Source organism: Protomyctophum parallelum (assembly GCF_964188405.1).
Source record: "Protomyctophum parallelum genome assembly, chromosome: 17".
In the NCBI taxonomy this organism is placed as follows: domain Eukaryota; kingdom Metazoa; phylum Chordata; class Actinopteri; order Myctophiformes; family Myctophidae; genus Protomyctophum; species Protomyctophum parallelum.
This window is the reverse complement of record NC_139719.1, coordinates 37,537,615-37,555,889: the sequence shown is the minus strand read 5'-3', so window position 1 is coordinate 37,555,889 and position 18,275 is coordinate 37,537,615. Positions and strand designations below refer to the sequence as shown.

The 18,275-nt window shown below is 42.9% G+C and overlaps 1 protein-coding gene across 5 annotated transcripts in view; it reads right to left on the bottom strand.

The window, feature by feature from the left end:
- Positions 1 to 17,825, bottom strand: part of mrtfba (myocardin related transcription factor Ba) — a 40,384-nt gene extending 22,559 nt beyond the window's left edge. For 4 of the 5 annotated variants that reach the window (XM_083787734.1, XM_083787736.1, XM_083787737.1 and 1 more), the window contains exons 1-3: positions 17,678 to 17,825; positions 11,408 to 11,495; positions 3,685 to 3,994 (exon numbers count right to left, since the gene is read on the bottom strand). In XM_083787734.1, coding sequence (XP_083643860.1) covers positions 3,685 to 3,868 — 184 coding nt within the window. In that variant the 5' untranslated portion in view covers positions 3,869 to 3,994; positions 11,408 to 11,495; positions 17,678 to 17,825. Of the gene's footprint in view, positions 1 to 3,684; positions 3,995 to 11,407; positions 11,496 to 13,025; positions 13,119 to 17,677 lie in introns of those variants that run through there. The other variant, XM_083787735.1, reaches the window with a different exon arrangement.
- Positions 17,826 to 18,275: the final 450 nt, after the last annotated feature.

Genomic DNA, 18,275 nt, shown 5'->3' with positions numbered 1-18,275 from the left:
ACACTGTCCCTGTACTGTCCACTGTACTGTCCCAAGCTCCCTGAAATGGGTTTCAACACTGTCCCTGTACTGTCCACTGTACTGTCCCAAGCTCCCTGAAATGGGTTTCAACACTGTCCCTGTACTGTCCACTGTACTGTCCCAAGCTCCCTGATATGGGTTTCAACACTGTCTGCTTGTCATTGTCACATTTTACATCTGTGTCACATTCCACAGCTACTTGGCATTGGCGAAATATTAACCACCAAATATTATCCCAATTTTATAATAATTTCTTGAGAAGGGGATCTATGATATCAAATCAAAGAAAAAGGTGCATACAGTACTCTCTAGAGACTCTAGAACCTGCAAAAGGATGCTCTTTATTACAATTATTTATTCATATTTCTTGAAAATAGCCATGAAAAGAGCCATGCAGGTTAAAAAACAGGTTAAACACATTTTCCGTTACCATAGGTGGTAACAAAGTCAAAGTCATACGATTTGAGTATACGAGTGCCAAGCAGGGAGGCATTGGGTCCCATTTTTACAGTCTTTGGTTTGACCCGGCCGGGGATCGAACCCCGACCGTGAGAGGTGAGACTACACACCATGGGAGCCACCGAAGGCTAACAATGGATGCAAAGAACGGTAAATAAAATACTATTAATTCTGGATTCAATTACATTATACAAACCCGAGACTTCTCGTGTTGGCAAAGGAGATTGCAAGCACGAATCCCGGAAAATCGCGGGATTAGCATAGATTCGGTTAAGAAAAATAAACTGTGTACAAGGAGACCCCCGGGGGCCCAGGCCGTAGCGTAACGGTCTGGGCACCGGACTGGTGATCCAGTCTCGGTGTGCCGCGGGTTCGACTCCCGGACCCGACACGGCCTTTACCGCATGTCATCCCCCCATCTCTCTCCCGTTTCCTGTCAGCCTACTTTCTATCCCTTAAAAAATCAATAAAGGCGTAAGCCGCAAAAAATATCTTTAAGAAGACCCCCGTGTAGACCAAGGACCAGATGGAGGGATTACATCTCCACACTGGCCTTGGAACGCCTCGAGATCCCCCAGGAGGAAGTTACTAATGTTGCTCTGGAGAGGGAAGTCTGGAATTCTCGGGTGCTGACTACGGTGGATGGATGGGTGGACAACCAAGAAACATTAGATAGAACCTTTTTATAATTGTGCTTTGTCAGTCATATAAAAAGGTAAAATCCATTAAAATAAGACATCATGTGGAGAATGTACTCTACATATCAAACTAGCCAAATCCCACGGTCTTAATCGCCGTTGCTGACTGCCTACAAAGGAGCTGGGACATCCCCCCGTTGATCAATATCACAGGGGTTGTACACAAAGCTAAATCAGTGATCTGATCTCCCAAGTTCATTCTAAGCTGTAATTAGGACCTGGCAACCCCTGTGGCAGGTCTAAAGCCCTGCTATTCATTGCTATTCATCCATCAGTGTCTCGGCCGGAAACCGTGAGGACCCGTGAGGACCCGTGAGGACCCGTGAGGACCCGTGAGGACCCGTGAGGACCCGTGAGGACCCGTGAGGCTGCCAAAACGACCACAATGTGATGTGACTAATGGGCAGCTAGTGTGCAAAGCCATAACGACATAACGGCAGGCTTATCATTTCCGAGTGTGTTGCATACTGTGTGTGTGTGTGTGTGTGTGGGGGGGGGGGGGGGTTGTATTGAGGTAGTTAGTACATGTCTTCTTTGTGTATGTTTGACTGAGGAAATAAATTGGCTATGCATTGATTAAATGTGTGTGCAGTGCATGTGAGAGTGTACCGCATGATTTTGATCAGTCCCAATAACCCCAATTTAGTCCTATTGAGTCATTTAACCTTTTGTATCTTGATAGACAAAACACATCAGTACCAACTACCAACTGATTGTGACTCGATCGGTGATTGCGAATTTACTCGATCTGGAGAACCGACCGTTTATACCATTTAAGTGGTATAAAGGTCAATCAAATATAGTATAATATCATTTTGCATGTTTCACATTTTCCCCTCCCTCCCCACACACAGTTTTGACGTGGGTTTTGACATATAATATTTTTGGAGATATTTGTTTCCCCTTACGCACAATAACGGGATCGGCCAATCGAGAGAAAAACAATCGGTGAGGCTATTAAGGTCTTATTGGTCCTATACGAGGTCTAAGGTATACTGTAAGAGGACGATGATGAGTTTATTTAAAGGAGAAAATCGCCACTTATTTGTGGATGTGCAATTATTACTGACAATGCAGTAACATCCTCACTGTGTACTACTGTATATCAATGGAGAAGTCTGAGTTCTTCTCACAGAGCTTTACCGACAGTGCCTCAACATAGACCAGCATGCATTGTGGACAAGGTTCTCATTAAAGAGACGCACATGTAGTACTGTATATTTACACAGAAGAAGCTGGACCAATGCAAAGGAAGCTGACGTTTAACATCCAAATACAGTTTGTGTATTGGTTGGGTGACGTCCTTCACATTCTTTCTGTGTTGTGCAATCTGCAGCCACCTATGGCAGTTGGAGAAGTTTGTTGCGACTGTAGGTCGCAGTTTACTATGAAAACCTGAATTTCTCGTCAGTCGTATATGGTCACGCCTCGTGACATCATGCCTCGTGACACGTCATGCCACCATATGTGGCCGTCTCCATATATGAAGATCACGACACTGACCTCATCAAACCCTGCATAGCCATATATGGAGAAGATTGGATCATCACCTAGATCTGCATATATGGAGCCGGCCAGCAACTCTACATCTAACCTCAAACCCTTAGATCTCCATATATGGAGCTGACCTGTTCTGACATTCCGGCATATGTCGATCCTTCCCCACCTGTCTGTCCTTCCACTTCGATGTCTCCCATTTGATTGATAACCTGTCCATTCAAACTCTAGACGGACCCGCCCCTGTACACTCAAGATACTGCCCCCGCTGCCACCCTTAGATCTCCATATGGAGCTGACCTGTTCTGACATTCCATATGTTGATCTGACCTCATCAAACTCTGACCTCATCAAACACGCTCCATATACTGTATGGCCAGTACAGAATTCATTCCATGTTGATCTGACCCCCCATGCCAAAGCGCCAGCGCTCGCCCAGCAGTCTGCCGTCACCCAGGCCCTTTAGGGCGAGGTCGCTACTCGCCATCAGGGCGTCTTACTGGTACTATACTGTAGTGCTTACATCACACAGTGATGTCAGAATACTGTACGACACCGGTTAACTGTAGTAACCTGGGCTGCTACACACAGCTACAGAGAATATTGTGGGCTTTATAGACATCAAAATAAGGTTAACCCCTGTTTTTTAAATGTCATTGTAGGCAACATTTTATATCATCTGATGAAGTATATAGGAGTTAACCACCCCATCATGCCTATTCTGGGGGGGAATAGCCGATCTACTGTACGTTTTGAACTTGTAAATCTGCCAAGAGAATTGGTGTAGATGGAAAGAAGCGGTCAGAGTACAGTTGTTCACTAAGACCAGAGGGTTTAACTGTCTGATGCTGCAACAGCATAGAACGACAAAATATGAAATCTAACCACTGAACAGTGCTTTGGGGGAACATATCCCGATATGTTCCCCGTCTCGATTTGTCAATGAAAAACAAGTCATACAAAGAACGTGCATTCCTCTCCTATCACACAGCATGTTGGGGCACCTCACCATTCTTGCGCTCATTCAGCGGGGGCAGGTTCTGCGTGGGATGGAGGGACAGCTCCTTCAGCCCGTGTGCCACCGCCTCGCTCTGAGGGCTGGGCGCCAGCGTGGGTGTCGTCATCATCATCAGCATCATCATCCCATGGTCCCCCCCTGCTCCCAGCAGCCCCTGGGCAGCCTGGGGCTCCATCCTGGAGGACGGGGTGGGGGGAGAGGGCAGGGAACAGGTCTGTCGTCCCGGTGGGCTGGCAGGCAGCGGTAGGGAAGGGCTCCGTCGACGCTCCCGCCCCCCTCGCCGGTGTCACGATGATGCCGCCTGCAGACAGAGAGGAGACGTACAAGTATGTCAGCAACAGAAGTGGAACGCACGCCTGGGCGATGTGACCGACGGGCAAACTTCCACACTTGATCTCTCTAATTGTCAGATTTATCTGAAAGTCGTCACAGTCAACACAGGTTCACAGAGACCCCTTTTCCACCGGTTGGTTCCCAATGGGAACTGGTTCAGTTCTTTTTGGTTTTTAGTCCATGAGGCAGAGCTCCAAAATTGGTGGGCAAACTATACGCTATATTAAATTGTTTATAGGATCAATACAAGTAAATTAATACATGATAACCCTTCCACAGTAGTAGCTTTTTCATATTTTCGATTATTTTGCATATTTTCCTACATAATGCCTCATTTGAATATTTAAAAATGTAAAAAATGTAATACAATAAATCATTGTCTTCGTGTAAGTACTCAATTGGGGAAGTTTCACGGTGATAACAATCTAATATAGGTATGGTTTTGCCTACTCAATTCATAATTAACGTTTCAATTTTGGAGCTCTGGCTCATGGACTAAAAACCAAAAAGAACTGAACCGGTTCCCATTGGGAACCAACCGGTGGAAAAGGGGCCAGAGATGCAGCAGCGATAAAGAGATGCATTATTTTCCTTTGCACTACTTAAGTATTGTATGCAAAATAGGGCAAAACATATTAGTTTTGATGCCGTCTCGATATTGACTTTTCCCATGCTGTTCATTAAGTTCAGTACGTCATCAGACTGGACATTTCTTGTTTCTTGCTTGTATTGTCCATCCCTGCTGGAACAGAGTGCTCAGCGATGGTGTCATGACTCATGGCCCACGCATCCCTCGGCTTTCCTTGTACAGACCCGAATAATGCCAGAGCATTCTAATTTGTACAGTACAGTAGGGATGCAACAGTTAAACCGATTCGATTTAAATTTATTATAAAAACATCATTGATTTTAATAAAATATTTAAGATAGCGATTACAGCAGTCAACATGTCACGGCACAATTTTTGTGTGACACCCTTGTACGACAAAGTATGAAATAGGCTTAAATGGTTTAACCCATTCTGACCTGAGATCAGATTCATACGAGGTTTCCGCCGGACACACACTGGTCTGATGAACCCATTCTGACCTGAAATCAGATTCTAAAAAATGTCAGTGCGTTCTTCGATTTTTCAAAAATAGCAGACCTACAAGCTCGTATCGCGCCACTCGGTGGCGCGATATGAGCTTGTAGATCTGCTATTTTTAAATAGCTAAAGCATAACATGATGCTGACACCAAAATGGGTGCCCGGTCAGAATGGGTTAAATGGAATCGTGACCAAAGTCACAAAATTAAATAAAATTAAATAAAAAATAAACCACAAGCACTTTGCTGGTCTCTGTGGAGATATACACTCTGTGAAATTGTGAGAGTCCGTCAGGAACTCAAAAGTGCTTGATAATAGCCATCGTCATCGCTGTGTTGGCATGACTACACGCCTGACGGGCTGGTGAAAAAAAAATGCTACGGGTGCCATTTCATCTGCAACCATCTGGAAGGACTCAGTCCATGTTATGTTATTCATTAAAGCCTGGCTCAGGCATTATGAAGAGTAATCATTTCAAACCGCTGCCGCCTGCCGCCACAAGAAACAACGCACTGGAGTCTCGGCGGACAGGGTGAATGCTTCTTCAGTTTGGACGGACGGCGAGTCGGAGACCCTCGTAATCTCTCGTGTGTTGCCACAGCCACTTTCACCCGGTAGACTGGGTAGAGGGAACAGGAAACATTTAGCGGCAGCGAAAACAAAACAGTTCAGTATCCATGGCAGTTGATAGATTGCCTGTGGAGTCCCAGCACCCGTGCCTGGGTCTTAGTAGCCTTTCTCCCTTCCAATTTTAATGTGTTGCTGTTGGCATCAGAATCATTCAGTGTCCCTGAAAGCAGCATGTATTAATCCACAAAAGGTTTCAAAGTTTAAAAAAAAAAGAAAGGAAAAAAAGAAAAAACATCAGAGAGATCAGTTGCAGGAGAGAGAGAGAGAGAGGGGAACTGTGTGTTGCTACAGTATGGGTAATTAATGCACTCATTTACATTTTGGTTAGGGGAAAGTGAGTGTTATGCCTGTTATTAGTGTGGTTGCCCGAATGGGCAACCAGACTCTTGTAACTGTGACACTTTATTATTATTATTTTTTCACTGGAGTAGTCTTTATTTTGACGCTTTATACCTCCCACACTGTACGCTGTACGCACTTGAGCCATATGTCAAATTGACCGGAAAAATCGGGAATCGTGTGCTTGTATTTTGTTAAGAGAAATGTTGTATAGTTTAATTGATATGAATTTATTAGTGAATTAAATTTCCCCATTGACATGAATGGGAAAAGGCAAAAATTCACATAAAAGTATTTGTTCCTCGGAGACTGTAATCACTATAGTTACAAAACCTTTAGGGATAATTCAACATTATCCCTAAAATTATTTAACCCTAAAATTTTATCGGTCGGCCTCATGGTGGCGCTATAACAGCCCACTTTACCTTTTGGCTTATAACTCTTGAACCGTAGGTCGTAAAATCAAAATTATTTTTTCCCTGGATTCCTTGGGTCATGACGCATCTCCCCATATAGGCCACGCCCATTTCCGCCATGATATATTTTCCGCCATTTTGAATTTTGTCCAAAACACACTTTTTGCTTTTCCTCCTACAGATTTTGTCCAAATCTCACAGAAATCGGCACACGTGATCTCTGGACCCATCCAATTAAAACTGAGCCGCAGAATTTTGAAAGTGCGTATCGTTCGGCCGCAATCGTCTTCCGAAGTTAGTAGGAGGGGCCTATATCACAAAAAATGCCATAAATCACGAACGGAATGTCCAATCCATCCCAAATTTCAATCACATGTCCGGGGTGGTTCAATCAACCAAGTTCTAAAAGCAATTCCATTTTCATCCATAGGGGGCACCGCAGAAGCGAGAAATGTAACCGTTTGTCGCAAAAACATGAATTTCGGGGGTTAAATCCCCTCCGAATGACTTACGCATGATCTAAGGCGTGACTTGAAATTGTAATTGGCTGGCAATACTAGTGGGAGGGGCATATGTAAGCCACTGCGGCAACCACACTCTGCAATTTTTTTAAATTGCGAATTTTCTAGTGTTATTTGTTAGTGTGGTCTTTATTAGTAGTCTTTATTTTGACGCTTTATACCTCCCACACTGTACGCTGTACGCACTTGAGCCATATGTCAAATTGACCGGAAAAATCGGGAATCGTGTGCTTGTATTTTGTTAAGAGAAATGTTGTATAGTTTAATTGATATGAATTTATTAGTGAATTAAATTTCCCCATTGACATGAATGGGAAAAGGCAAAAATTCACATTCAAGTATTTGTTCTTCGGAGACTGTAATCACTATAGTTACAAAACTTTTAGGGATAATTCAACATTATCCCTAAAATTATTTAACACTAAAATTTTATCGGTCGGCCTCATGGTGGCGCTATAACAGCCCACTTTACCTTTTGGCTTATAACTCTTGAACCGTAGGTCGTAAAATCAAAAAAATGTTTTCCCTGGATTCCTTGGGTCATGACGCATCTCCCCATATAGGCCACGCCCATTTCCGCCATGATAGATTTTCCGCCATTTTGAATTTTGTCCAAAACACACTTTTTGCTTTTCCTCCTACAGATTTTGTCCAAATCTCACAGAAATCGGCACACGTGATCTCTGGACCCATCCAATTAAAACTGAACCGCAGAATTTTGAAAGTGCGTATCGTTCGGCCGTAATCGTCTTCCGAAGTTAGTAGGAGGGGCCTATATCACAAAAAATGCCATAAATCACGAACGGAATGTCCAATCCATCCCAAATTTCAATCACATGTCCGGGGTGGTACAATCAACCAAGTTCTAAAAGCAATTCAATTTTCATCCATAGGGGGCGCCGCAAATGCGAGAAATGTAACCGTTTGTCGCAAAAACATGAATTTCGGGGGTTAAATCCCCTCCGAATTACTTACGCATGATCTAAGGCGTGACTTGAAATAGTAATTGGCTGGCAATACTAGTGGGAGGGGCATATGTAAGCCACTGCGGCAACCACACTCTGCAATTTTTTTAAATTGCGAATTTTCTAGTTATTATTATTTTTTTTTCACTGGAGTAGTCTTTATTTTGACGCTTTATACCTCCCACACTGTACGCTGTACGCACTTGAGCCATATGTCAAATTGACCGGAAAAATCGGGAATCGTGTGCTTGTATTTTGTTAAGAGAAATGTTGTATAGTTTAATTGATATGAATTTATTAGTGAATTAAATGTCCCCATTGACATGAATGGGAAAAGGCAAAAATTCACATAAAAGTATTTGTTCGTCGGAGACTGTAATCACTATAGTTACAAAACTTTTAGGGATAATTCAACATTATCCCTAAAATTATTTAACCCTAAAATTTTATCGGTCGGCCTCATGGTGGCGCTATAACAGCCCACTTTACCTTTTGGCTTATAACTCTTGAACCGTAGGTCGTAAAATCAAAATTATTTTTTCCCTGGATTCCTTGGGTCATGACGCATCTCCCCATATAGGCCACGCCCATTTCCGCCATGATAGATTTTCCGCCATTTTGAATTTTGTCCAAAACACACTTTTTGCTTTTCCTCCTACAGATTTTGTCCAAATCTCACAGAAATCGGCACACGTGATCTCTGGACCCATCCAATTAAAACTGAGCCGCAGAATTTTGAAAGTGCGTATCGTTCGGCCGTAATCGTCTTCCGAAGTTAGTAGGAGGGGCCTATATCACAAAAAATGCCATAAATCACGAACGGAATGTCCAATCCATCCCACATTTCAATCACATGTCCGGGGTGGTTCAATCAACCAAGTTCTAAAAGCAAAAAATGCGAGAAATGTAACCGTGTGTCGCAAAAACATGAATTTCGGGGGTTAAATCCCCTCCGAATTACTTACGCATGATCTAAGGCGTGACTTGAAATTGTAATTGGCTGGCAATACTAGTGGGAGGGGCATATGTAAGCCACTGCGGCAACCACACTCTGCATTTTTTTTAAATTGCGAATTTTCTAGTTTGTGCTGCAGAGGTGAGTGGTTCAGCATGAATACGAAACCCAGCAATGAACATGTCAGCGCCTCTCCTTATCGCTTTGTGTTCCTCTGGCTGACGTAGCCTATAGTCTTTAGCCCATTCTGACCTGAGATCAGATTCATACGAGGTTTCCACTGGACACACACTGGTCTGATTAACCCATTCTGACCTGAGATCAGATTCTGGAAATGTCAGTCGCTCTTCGATTTTTCAAAAATAGCAGACCTACAAGCTCGTATCGCGCCACTCGGTGGCGCGATATGAGCTTGTAGATCTGCTATTTTTCAATAGCTAAAGCATAACATGATGCTGACACCAAAATGGGTGCCCGTTCAGAATGGGTTAGGGAAATTGCAATATTGCATATTCTCAATATTTTGGCTACATGCCTTCTCTTTACATTGCTGAAAAGGAGCAATGTAAAGTTGATGAGAAAATATGTCCTGAAGAAATGCATTTGTCATCTCATTATTCTTGGATCATTCAGCTGCACTTCCCCTTGGCTGTGCATTTGTTTTTAAGTTGACATAATATTATGTTTGTAATAATAAATCATTTTTACGCCATATTAAAAAGGGGTTTAGGCAGCTATGTTAAGTGGTAAGGTACATGTGCCAGAGCAAACCCACACATAATCCATAAACACATTCTTCATTTCAGTCACATTTCATTAAGTCAAAGGCAAAGCAGCAATCAACGCATTAATCTTCATCAGCAATGAATATGCCAAAATATAAAAACATGCAATTCAAGCTAATTAACTTAATTGCTACTTTAATGTAGCCTGAGCAGTTGGTTGGTGTGAAATAACCCGTCGCTGGCTGTTATTCAGGCCTCAGCCTGATCGTATGACAAATAGCAAAAATAGCCGATCTACAGTACAAGCTCACAATGGGTTGACATTGACAACATATTGCGAGTTTGTGCATTTCTATTATTATAGCATTTTTAAAACAATTAGGGGGCGGGGGGGGGGGGGAGGGGGGACCATCTCCCGGGTGAGACAGTCGGGTTGACGGAAATTACATGGAATGTTGCCCAATCGACGCTCCCAGGCTGTAGACTGGTGTGCTATGTTATCAAACGCATAATGTTCCGTCTTTTGATTAATCTCCGTCTCCGCTCAGAGTGTTAACAGGTGGCACTGGCAACTGATACAACAGAGATTCGTTTTTATTTAAAAAGCTGAGCCGTCAGTGCTGTAACGGAAATAGTATAGCCTGCATTGCAAGCTCGCAACATGTCACGGCCATATTATGAGGAAGTATTAATAAGGGCTTAATCAGCTTTCCTCAAATTATTCTCTGCACACACATGTCTCTTTAATTAAACAGTAATTGGAAAAGGACGTTTAAATGCTTTGATCCCAGGTCATGTGTTGTTGCAATTGGAAATGACGAAATCTCCAAAATCCAAGTTCAAGATGTCAGAGTGAGAAAATGAGGACAGTAATCGTCCAGTAAGCAGTATTGGCCCTCAACAAACAATTGCACTTGTCTGGCATACAAAGCTAAAGAGGTGAATGCAACAAAGATAAGCTGGTGTCCATCCAACTCATGACATTACAATTATCACATGCATGTGAAGTGAGGGGCTCTCTTATCATCATCATACATCATCTCATTCTGGCCAATCACAATTTGCATCTTCACTTTTCTATCCTCACTTTTATCTTCAATGTGTGTTTACACAAATGTTTACACAAACATGGAAGGTTCGGCATAGGAGGGGCTAGCACCCCTTAAAATGCAAAATAAATTATATATCGTGGATTCGTTGCCGTCTTGTGGAAACCTTGTATGTCTCCAAATAGTGAAAATAGCCAATTTACAAGACCACAGCACCTCACATCGCAAGGCATTGTGAGCTTATAGATCCCACCTTGACCTTTGACCGCCAGGCTGTTAAAATGTACTGTAATGACTAGTCCAACAGCAAGATTTACTTTAGTGACAAGATATAACTGTGAAAGCCACAAGCTGCTATGATAAATAAAATAAATCTATAATTACTGTATCCTTAAACCAGTGGCTCTCAGAGTGGGGTCCAGGGACTCTCCGGCAGGGTTCCTTTAGGGTGTTCTACATAGACCCTTACAAGTCTGTAACTCTTGACACTGACAGTATACAAAATAGGGTCCATTTGGTTCCATTTGTATACTGTCATAGTTAAGGGGGGCCCTTGAACGTTTGAGAACCAGTTCCCTACACTATGTGCTGATAATATAGTAGTCCATTGATCGCCATAGAGGATTTAAAACGATCTACACACAATTGTCAATTATGCACAAATGTCTTATCCTCTACGAGTGTGTGCTTACCTCTGGTGGAAGAGAGGAGAGGCAGGACAGAGGGAGAAACGGAGACGTCTCAGTCTACTTGCAGAGACCCTAAGCCATGTAGTCCAACCTGGGGAGGAGATGAGAAAGAAAACATAATCATCACAATTGGCTTGATACTGGAACTTGAGGGCATCGCCATCTATCTACAATAAAGGTATCCACACAAGATGATGTACTAGGGTGAAGAAAATGAATGCATGAATGCTAATGCAACAATCGGATATCTCTACGCTCCACGAACAGACAGCGTCCAAAATGGCAGCGTGGCGAGAATTAAACATAAGGTAGCACTTTAAAGTTGCCTGATTAAAAAGTAGTAGACGCCCCTTAATTAAGGCTGCGTCGGGGGACGACCTGGCGATAGATGCTCGGGGATTACTAGGGCAACCCACATCGGTCTCTATGACGATGGAAGTGGATATGCAGTGCGGAGACAATAGCGAGCTGCAGAGTGCGCCTCTTATCGCTGAACACTCTCAGGTTTGAGATTAAATCAGCCTGAAGACGGAGGCTCTGGGTAGCCTTTCAACAGAAGTATGCTTGATTTACAAAGAAGCTGGGCTGTATCCCAGTTGGCACTTGGCATTAAACTGGATACAGTATAGCTAGGTAATTTCAATTGAGAAATTAGTTTGTGTAAATATGAATCAGAGTGACCGAGACAGAGGGAGAAGAGAGAGAGAAGAAAGGACAGGTGGGGCTTAATCCTTTTTAACCACTTAATCATAATAATAATAATTCACCCTTTGTCAGACTTCTGATTGGTCCCTGACTGACTAACCAGCAGGCTCTTTCTGCCCTGGTTCCGCTCTGGTTCCGCCTTGTTTATGTTGAATTTACTATAACATCATTTTTGGAAACAACTAAAAACAAACATGATATGCCCAGTCACCCTGCTGCACCTGTGATGTTCCTTTTTACTGACACCAAGTTTAAAATAAGCACAGAATCAATATGAAACAACTGAAAAACAGGTTATTTCAATGGTAGTGGATGGATTTCTGTCCAACCACGAAACAGCAACCAATGAGTGCAAAGAGGGGCACAACCATGGGCGGGACTTGACAAAGGTGAATTGGCATAATGTGAGACCAATCCATTCCAAGCATTAGTTTTGCACAAAAAACACTCCTTTGGCTAAAACGGCCATAGCCGTCATCACAATGTGATGATGTCAGCACATTTGTGGCAATGTCTGCTAAAGCAACCAACTCCACCAACTCTCCCCCTCTCATGGAAGTAATTGACAATATATAAAGTTACAACACCAACTTTGATAAGGCTGTATTGCTTTGTTTTAAAAAATCTATATTTTCATTTCCTGAAAAATGAACATTTTGGAGTTATGAGGTTTCCTCCCGACATCAGAGATATGCAAGTTAGCATCCGGCAGTTTCTAAATGCTGGGGACCCATACTAAACATTTCAAACATAAAACCTCTGTGTACTCAAGGGTTGTCTGGGTTCACAATGGGGCTCTATGGGCTGGCAAGTAGACTATATAGTGTGCAGTACTTCGTGAAATGAATAGCAAAGAATACGCATCACATGAAATTTTCATTTCCACTTCAAAGTGGTTATAACCACTTCAACTTACAGTATTTAATTTGTTTATGGGTTCATCTCCACCTCCTTATTCCCTCTACATCAAAATCGTTTTGCGGAACACTGCCGGTCTACAACTGCCGTGTCTGATTGCTACGTGTTGTGAGCTTGTAGATCTGTCAGGACAAAAGTTCAGAGTTACTAAATGCCTTATGTGGAGGTGTATAAAGTAAAAGTGAGAAAGAGACAGACAGCAGAAGGAAGGAGAGGATGAGAAAGAGAGCGATAACGTGAACTAATACTACAGTGAACTGGAGACAGTGGGAGAAGTAAAGAGAATCAGTAAAAAGGGGGGATGAAAGAAAGAGATAAAGAAAGGAGGTAGGGAAAACAAGCAAACAACTATCATGGCTGACTAGGCAGCTGGGTATAAACACGGATGCTGCCCCAGCAGAATCAAAGTGCAGGTCCAGATGGCACAGACCTGCGTGCTGCTCTGCTAACGGTGCTGGCAGCAACCAACAAGTACCATGTGTTTCATCAAAGAGGCCACACGCATGTACGCAGTACGCACACCAGTCTTAAACCATGGGTCTAATGGTAGATGATGGTGGTCACTGCTGGGCAGATATGACATCAAGAAAAATGACATCTCTCAGGATCAGGAGGGCCTGGGATTTTTTTCCCCTGAGAGCTGTTCTCACTTGGTGAGAGGGTCTCACACATGTATCACAGGAGCCTGCACGTACATAAGACCGTGAGACATCAAAATGTATTGGAATAAAAACAAATACTTATATGTATGTATTGGGTCTGGATCGCATCTTGGCGAACTCATGCAGCATGTGATCCCTTGCCTGCGATCAATCGTTTAGTGTGAAAACAACAAAGATAATATGACAACCGATTTAGTGTACAAAGTACACACAGAGTTCTCATGACCGTGGCATACAAATAACACAAATCAATTATATTATATATACTGTACATATAAGATATGTGTGTGTCTCTGTGTGATATATACTTTATAGGCACAAACACATTTTGAGCAGTTGGGTCACATGTTTTCATTGGGACTATTGTGTGTGTGTGTGTGTGTGTGTGAGGCTGCTTTCTGTCACCACCATATAAGGCATAGTTCTGTTGCACAGTGCAGGACAGGTGTGTGTGGAATGTCTTCTTTACGACTCTCTCTCTACCTGCCTGCCTGGTATCAGCCAGCTGACAACCACAAGGGTGATGTGACCAAGTCAGATCCAGTTTAAAAGAATGTCTGTTTCGTTTACTTAAAACAGTCACAGGTCACACCTGATGAAGGCCGAACTACAAGCTCAAAACGTGGCTTATTTGTGTACAAATTGATGGCACACTGGTCAATTGGTTTGCTTGTGTGCATTATGCTATTATGATACTTTGCATCATTTTGATAGTACATCAAGACTAGGAGCTCATACATAACGAGGCGGCAGTGTCTCAGGAGGGTAGACCAGACGCTTGGGAATCGGAAGATTCCCGGGTTCGATCCAAGGCTTCTCCCAAGTTTAGTGTCGAAAAAAGGAGCAAGACATTTAACCCCTAGCGTGTAAAGGCACTACTGTAGAATGTACTATTTAGACTATACTAGATACGTCCTTTATTCCCTCTCTCTCTCAAATGTATACAACATGCATTGTTGAACCCAATACCTTATAGAGTGTGGCTTTCAGCTTAGACAAAGCCATTCATTCTTTGACAATAAGACTGACAGTCTGACACACACACATGACTATTCTCAATTACTTACACTTATGTTTACATTCATATACAGGCCAGGGACATCTTTAGGAGGAAAGGATTTAGACATTGTGTGAGAAGAAGACTGCTGAAAGACTACAAAGCTTCAGCAACGACAACTATGAAAAAGAATGACCGACACTTAATAATATAATTATAATTGTGCCCCAAAATAAAAAATGGGGATGATTTCAAGACACACCCGTGGTGTTTTAGACTTACGACTATGCAGGACAATAACAAACACAGAGAACAGAGGTGCTCTGTGCTGCTCCCAAGACTTGGCATACTGTCAAGAAAAGGTCAAGGGTCAACTATACTACAAATAGACCTGTCTTTGAAGCCGTTGGAGTGACAAAAAACAGTGATGCACGCACACACACACACACACACACACACACACACACACACACACACACACACACACACACACACACACACACACACACACACACACACACACACACACACACACACACACACACACACACACACACACACACACAGTGTGTACATACACAGAGTGTGTGTGTGTGTGCGTCCACATGAGATAACTGGTAGCAGTCTAGGTCTAGTAGCTGATAAACAAGGTTCAGTCAGGGTGGTCCGGTCTCTGTATGCTCGTACAAACACACTCCATCACCTGTGTGTGTGTGTGTGTGTGTGTGTGTGTGTGTGTGTGTGTGTGTGTGTGTGTGTGTGTGTGTGAGTGAGTGAGAGAGAGAGAGAGAGAGAGTGAGTGACGAGTGTGTGAGAGACAGAGAGAAAGACAAAACAGAGAAAAACAGAGTGAGAGAGAAAGAGATTTTGAACAGTGAGTGCACCCAGCAGCAAAAGCATAGTGTGTACTAGTCTCAAAAATCCATCCTGTCTCTCTCTGGATCAACAATCAGTCAGTACATAGCTATTTGAGTCAACCGTTTTGGCTGAAATAGAACACTTGAAATAGAACACTTGTCTGTTCCAACAAAAATGGCCGCTTTATTCCGGAGATAAGACAACAGTGATGTCATTCATGGCTCATTCTCTCCAGTCACTGTTCCGCTCTGTTCCCACAAACACACAGAGGTTTGGTTGTTGTGAGTTTCCCTCCTGGCTGTCTAGTAGTCAGTGAGGGTTTCCTTTTAGAAATCAGTAGTACTATTGCGCACATGCCACGCACACACACACGCACGCACACACACACACACACACACAATGTGCACACATGCATGAAAACATGCTCAGTGTGTGTGTGTGTGTGTGTGTGTGTGTGTGTGTGTGTGTGTGTGTGTGACAGGAACTAAACCTAAAGGACACAACAGATTCCACTGCAACGCAGTCACACTTCAGCAGGATTTGATACACAAAATAAATAAAGACACCAGTAGGAAGTCAGTCCTTTAATGTTCCGCCAATGACTCTCTCTGTTTAACTACTCTGTAATGGTCCATTTGGTTACATTTGTACACTCAGAGTAAGAAATGGATAAATTAAAATGGATTTAGTAGACGAGACGGTTGGCTAAATTTATAACAGAGGCAGAGCAATGAAAACATCTGTAAGCATGCCAGGGCTCTGGGTAATGATATATGATGCATATTATTCTATGGCCCCTTAAACCAAGAACTTCACGATGTGCATTACATTATTCCACCCATTTTCACACACCGACGGTGGAAGAAAACCATGCAAGGAACCAACCTGCTCAGAAGGAGCAGTCCATTAAGTGTCTTGCTCAAGGACAGTATGACACTAATGGAGGGAGAGCCTCAGGATTGAACCTGGAACTTTCTATTCCCAAGCGACCCTATCCTGAGCCACCACTGCCCTGGGTGAGTTCATCAAGATCAATAATCTAAACCGGTTTTGTAAACAGTAATAACAAAAAACCTCTGGCAAACAATCACCTTTCTGCACAGAACTCATCTCTCATGAGTGTGGTAATCCGTCACTTAAATGGCCATTTAAAACCCTGATGACAAGAGAGACTGAGGATTTGGCCAAGAAAGACGGGAAGAGCTATCACATCATTTTGGGGCCAAATGTTTAAATTGACTCTGCAAAAGCTTGTGCCTGGATTACCTTCTCACTTTATTGTCATTCAACCAGACAACACAGTGGAAAAACACGTCTAAAATGAGCATGGTAGGCACAAGCTTGCAAAGCGATACCGTTACCGCCACTGAAATTAGTCAAACAACTGGGGATAGTTTACTGAAGAAACAGCCTGTGGAGATAGTTTCTTTCCCATACGGCCACATCCATTGACATCTTATAATTCACACTATGACTATACCATGAAACAAAGCCAAGTTATAGGACAGACAGGGCCTCCTCTGAGAGAGAGAACACACACACACACACACACACACACACACACAGTGCTCATCTCTGCCACCCTTCATTGAATGATGCCATTAAAGGCTTAATGTTCGGTACACCCCACCCAGAGGCAAGATGACAAGCAAACAGTCAGCATTTACAGCTGTCAAGACCAAAGACGCCCGATGCCCTGTCATTTTAAACCTTGAGAAAAGAACATGTCATCATGAAAAAGGAATAACATTGCCAAACTAACCTAACCTTAAACCCCATCACACACAGCATGTTGACCTTGGAAGAAATAGTCAAGTATTGGGTCAATGTGCAGGCAGATGCTGTTCACTGGTTGTTGTGGGTAGGTACTATAGGTGGGTGGGTGGGTGTGGGAGATGCTAACATCTGACAGGTGACAGCGGAGAATACAGCAAAATGCTTCGACTGACACGTTATCTATAGGCTCACTGCAACAAACCATGTTGTCGTTTTCTATCCATCCTGAAAATGACGAATCCTCAACAAACACCCACAGCTAGTGTAAACCAGAGCAACTGACAGGCAGCAGGCTAACATGCTAAAAACAAGACCCGTTATACACACGACACGGTCACCCGGCCTATGTCATCTTACCGAATCTGCCAGAGGGGGTCTAGATCGGACGCGGGTCCGTGACTCGCTGAGACAACTGAGCGTGTCTGTGTGGAGTTGTGTGGAGTATCTTTCCTGAACAGCCAAGTTTATTTCCACGGAGTAAAATGGCTGCGACTGCTCGGCTCGCTGTTCGGATGCACGGGGTGACGTCATCGCGGCTATCAGACAGGAAAGGGGGGGGGGGGGGGGTAAAGATAAAGCCTATTTACATTGTTTATTGTAGCCAGCTAGAGACAAAATAATTGTATATTTATCTATATATACACTTACATGTATATACAATATTTTTATTTAAAACTCGATGATGCTAGGAAACCTCATAAAAGTTATGATATTGCATTTGGCAAATGCACAGCAGTTGAGCTGCCATATCACATCTCTAAACTTCAAATGAAGTGCATTTTTTCAGGACAAGACAATTACATTACATTTAGTTCTATACAGTATAGAATCAGCTTTAATGTCACATCACAGGTTTGTAGGTTTATACAAAACAAACAATTACAATATAGTTTCCATATTTAATATTCACTGACAAACAATTAATACAAATGTGAGACCCGAGTTAAATACATAG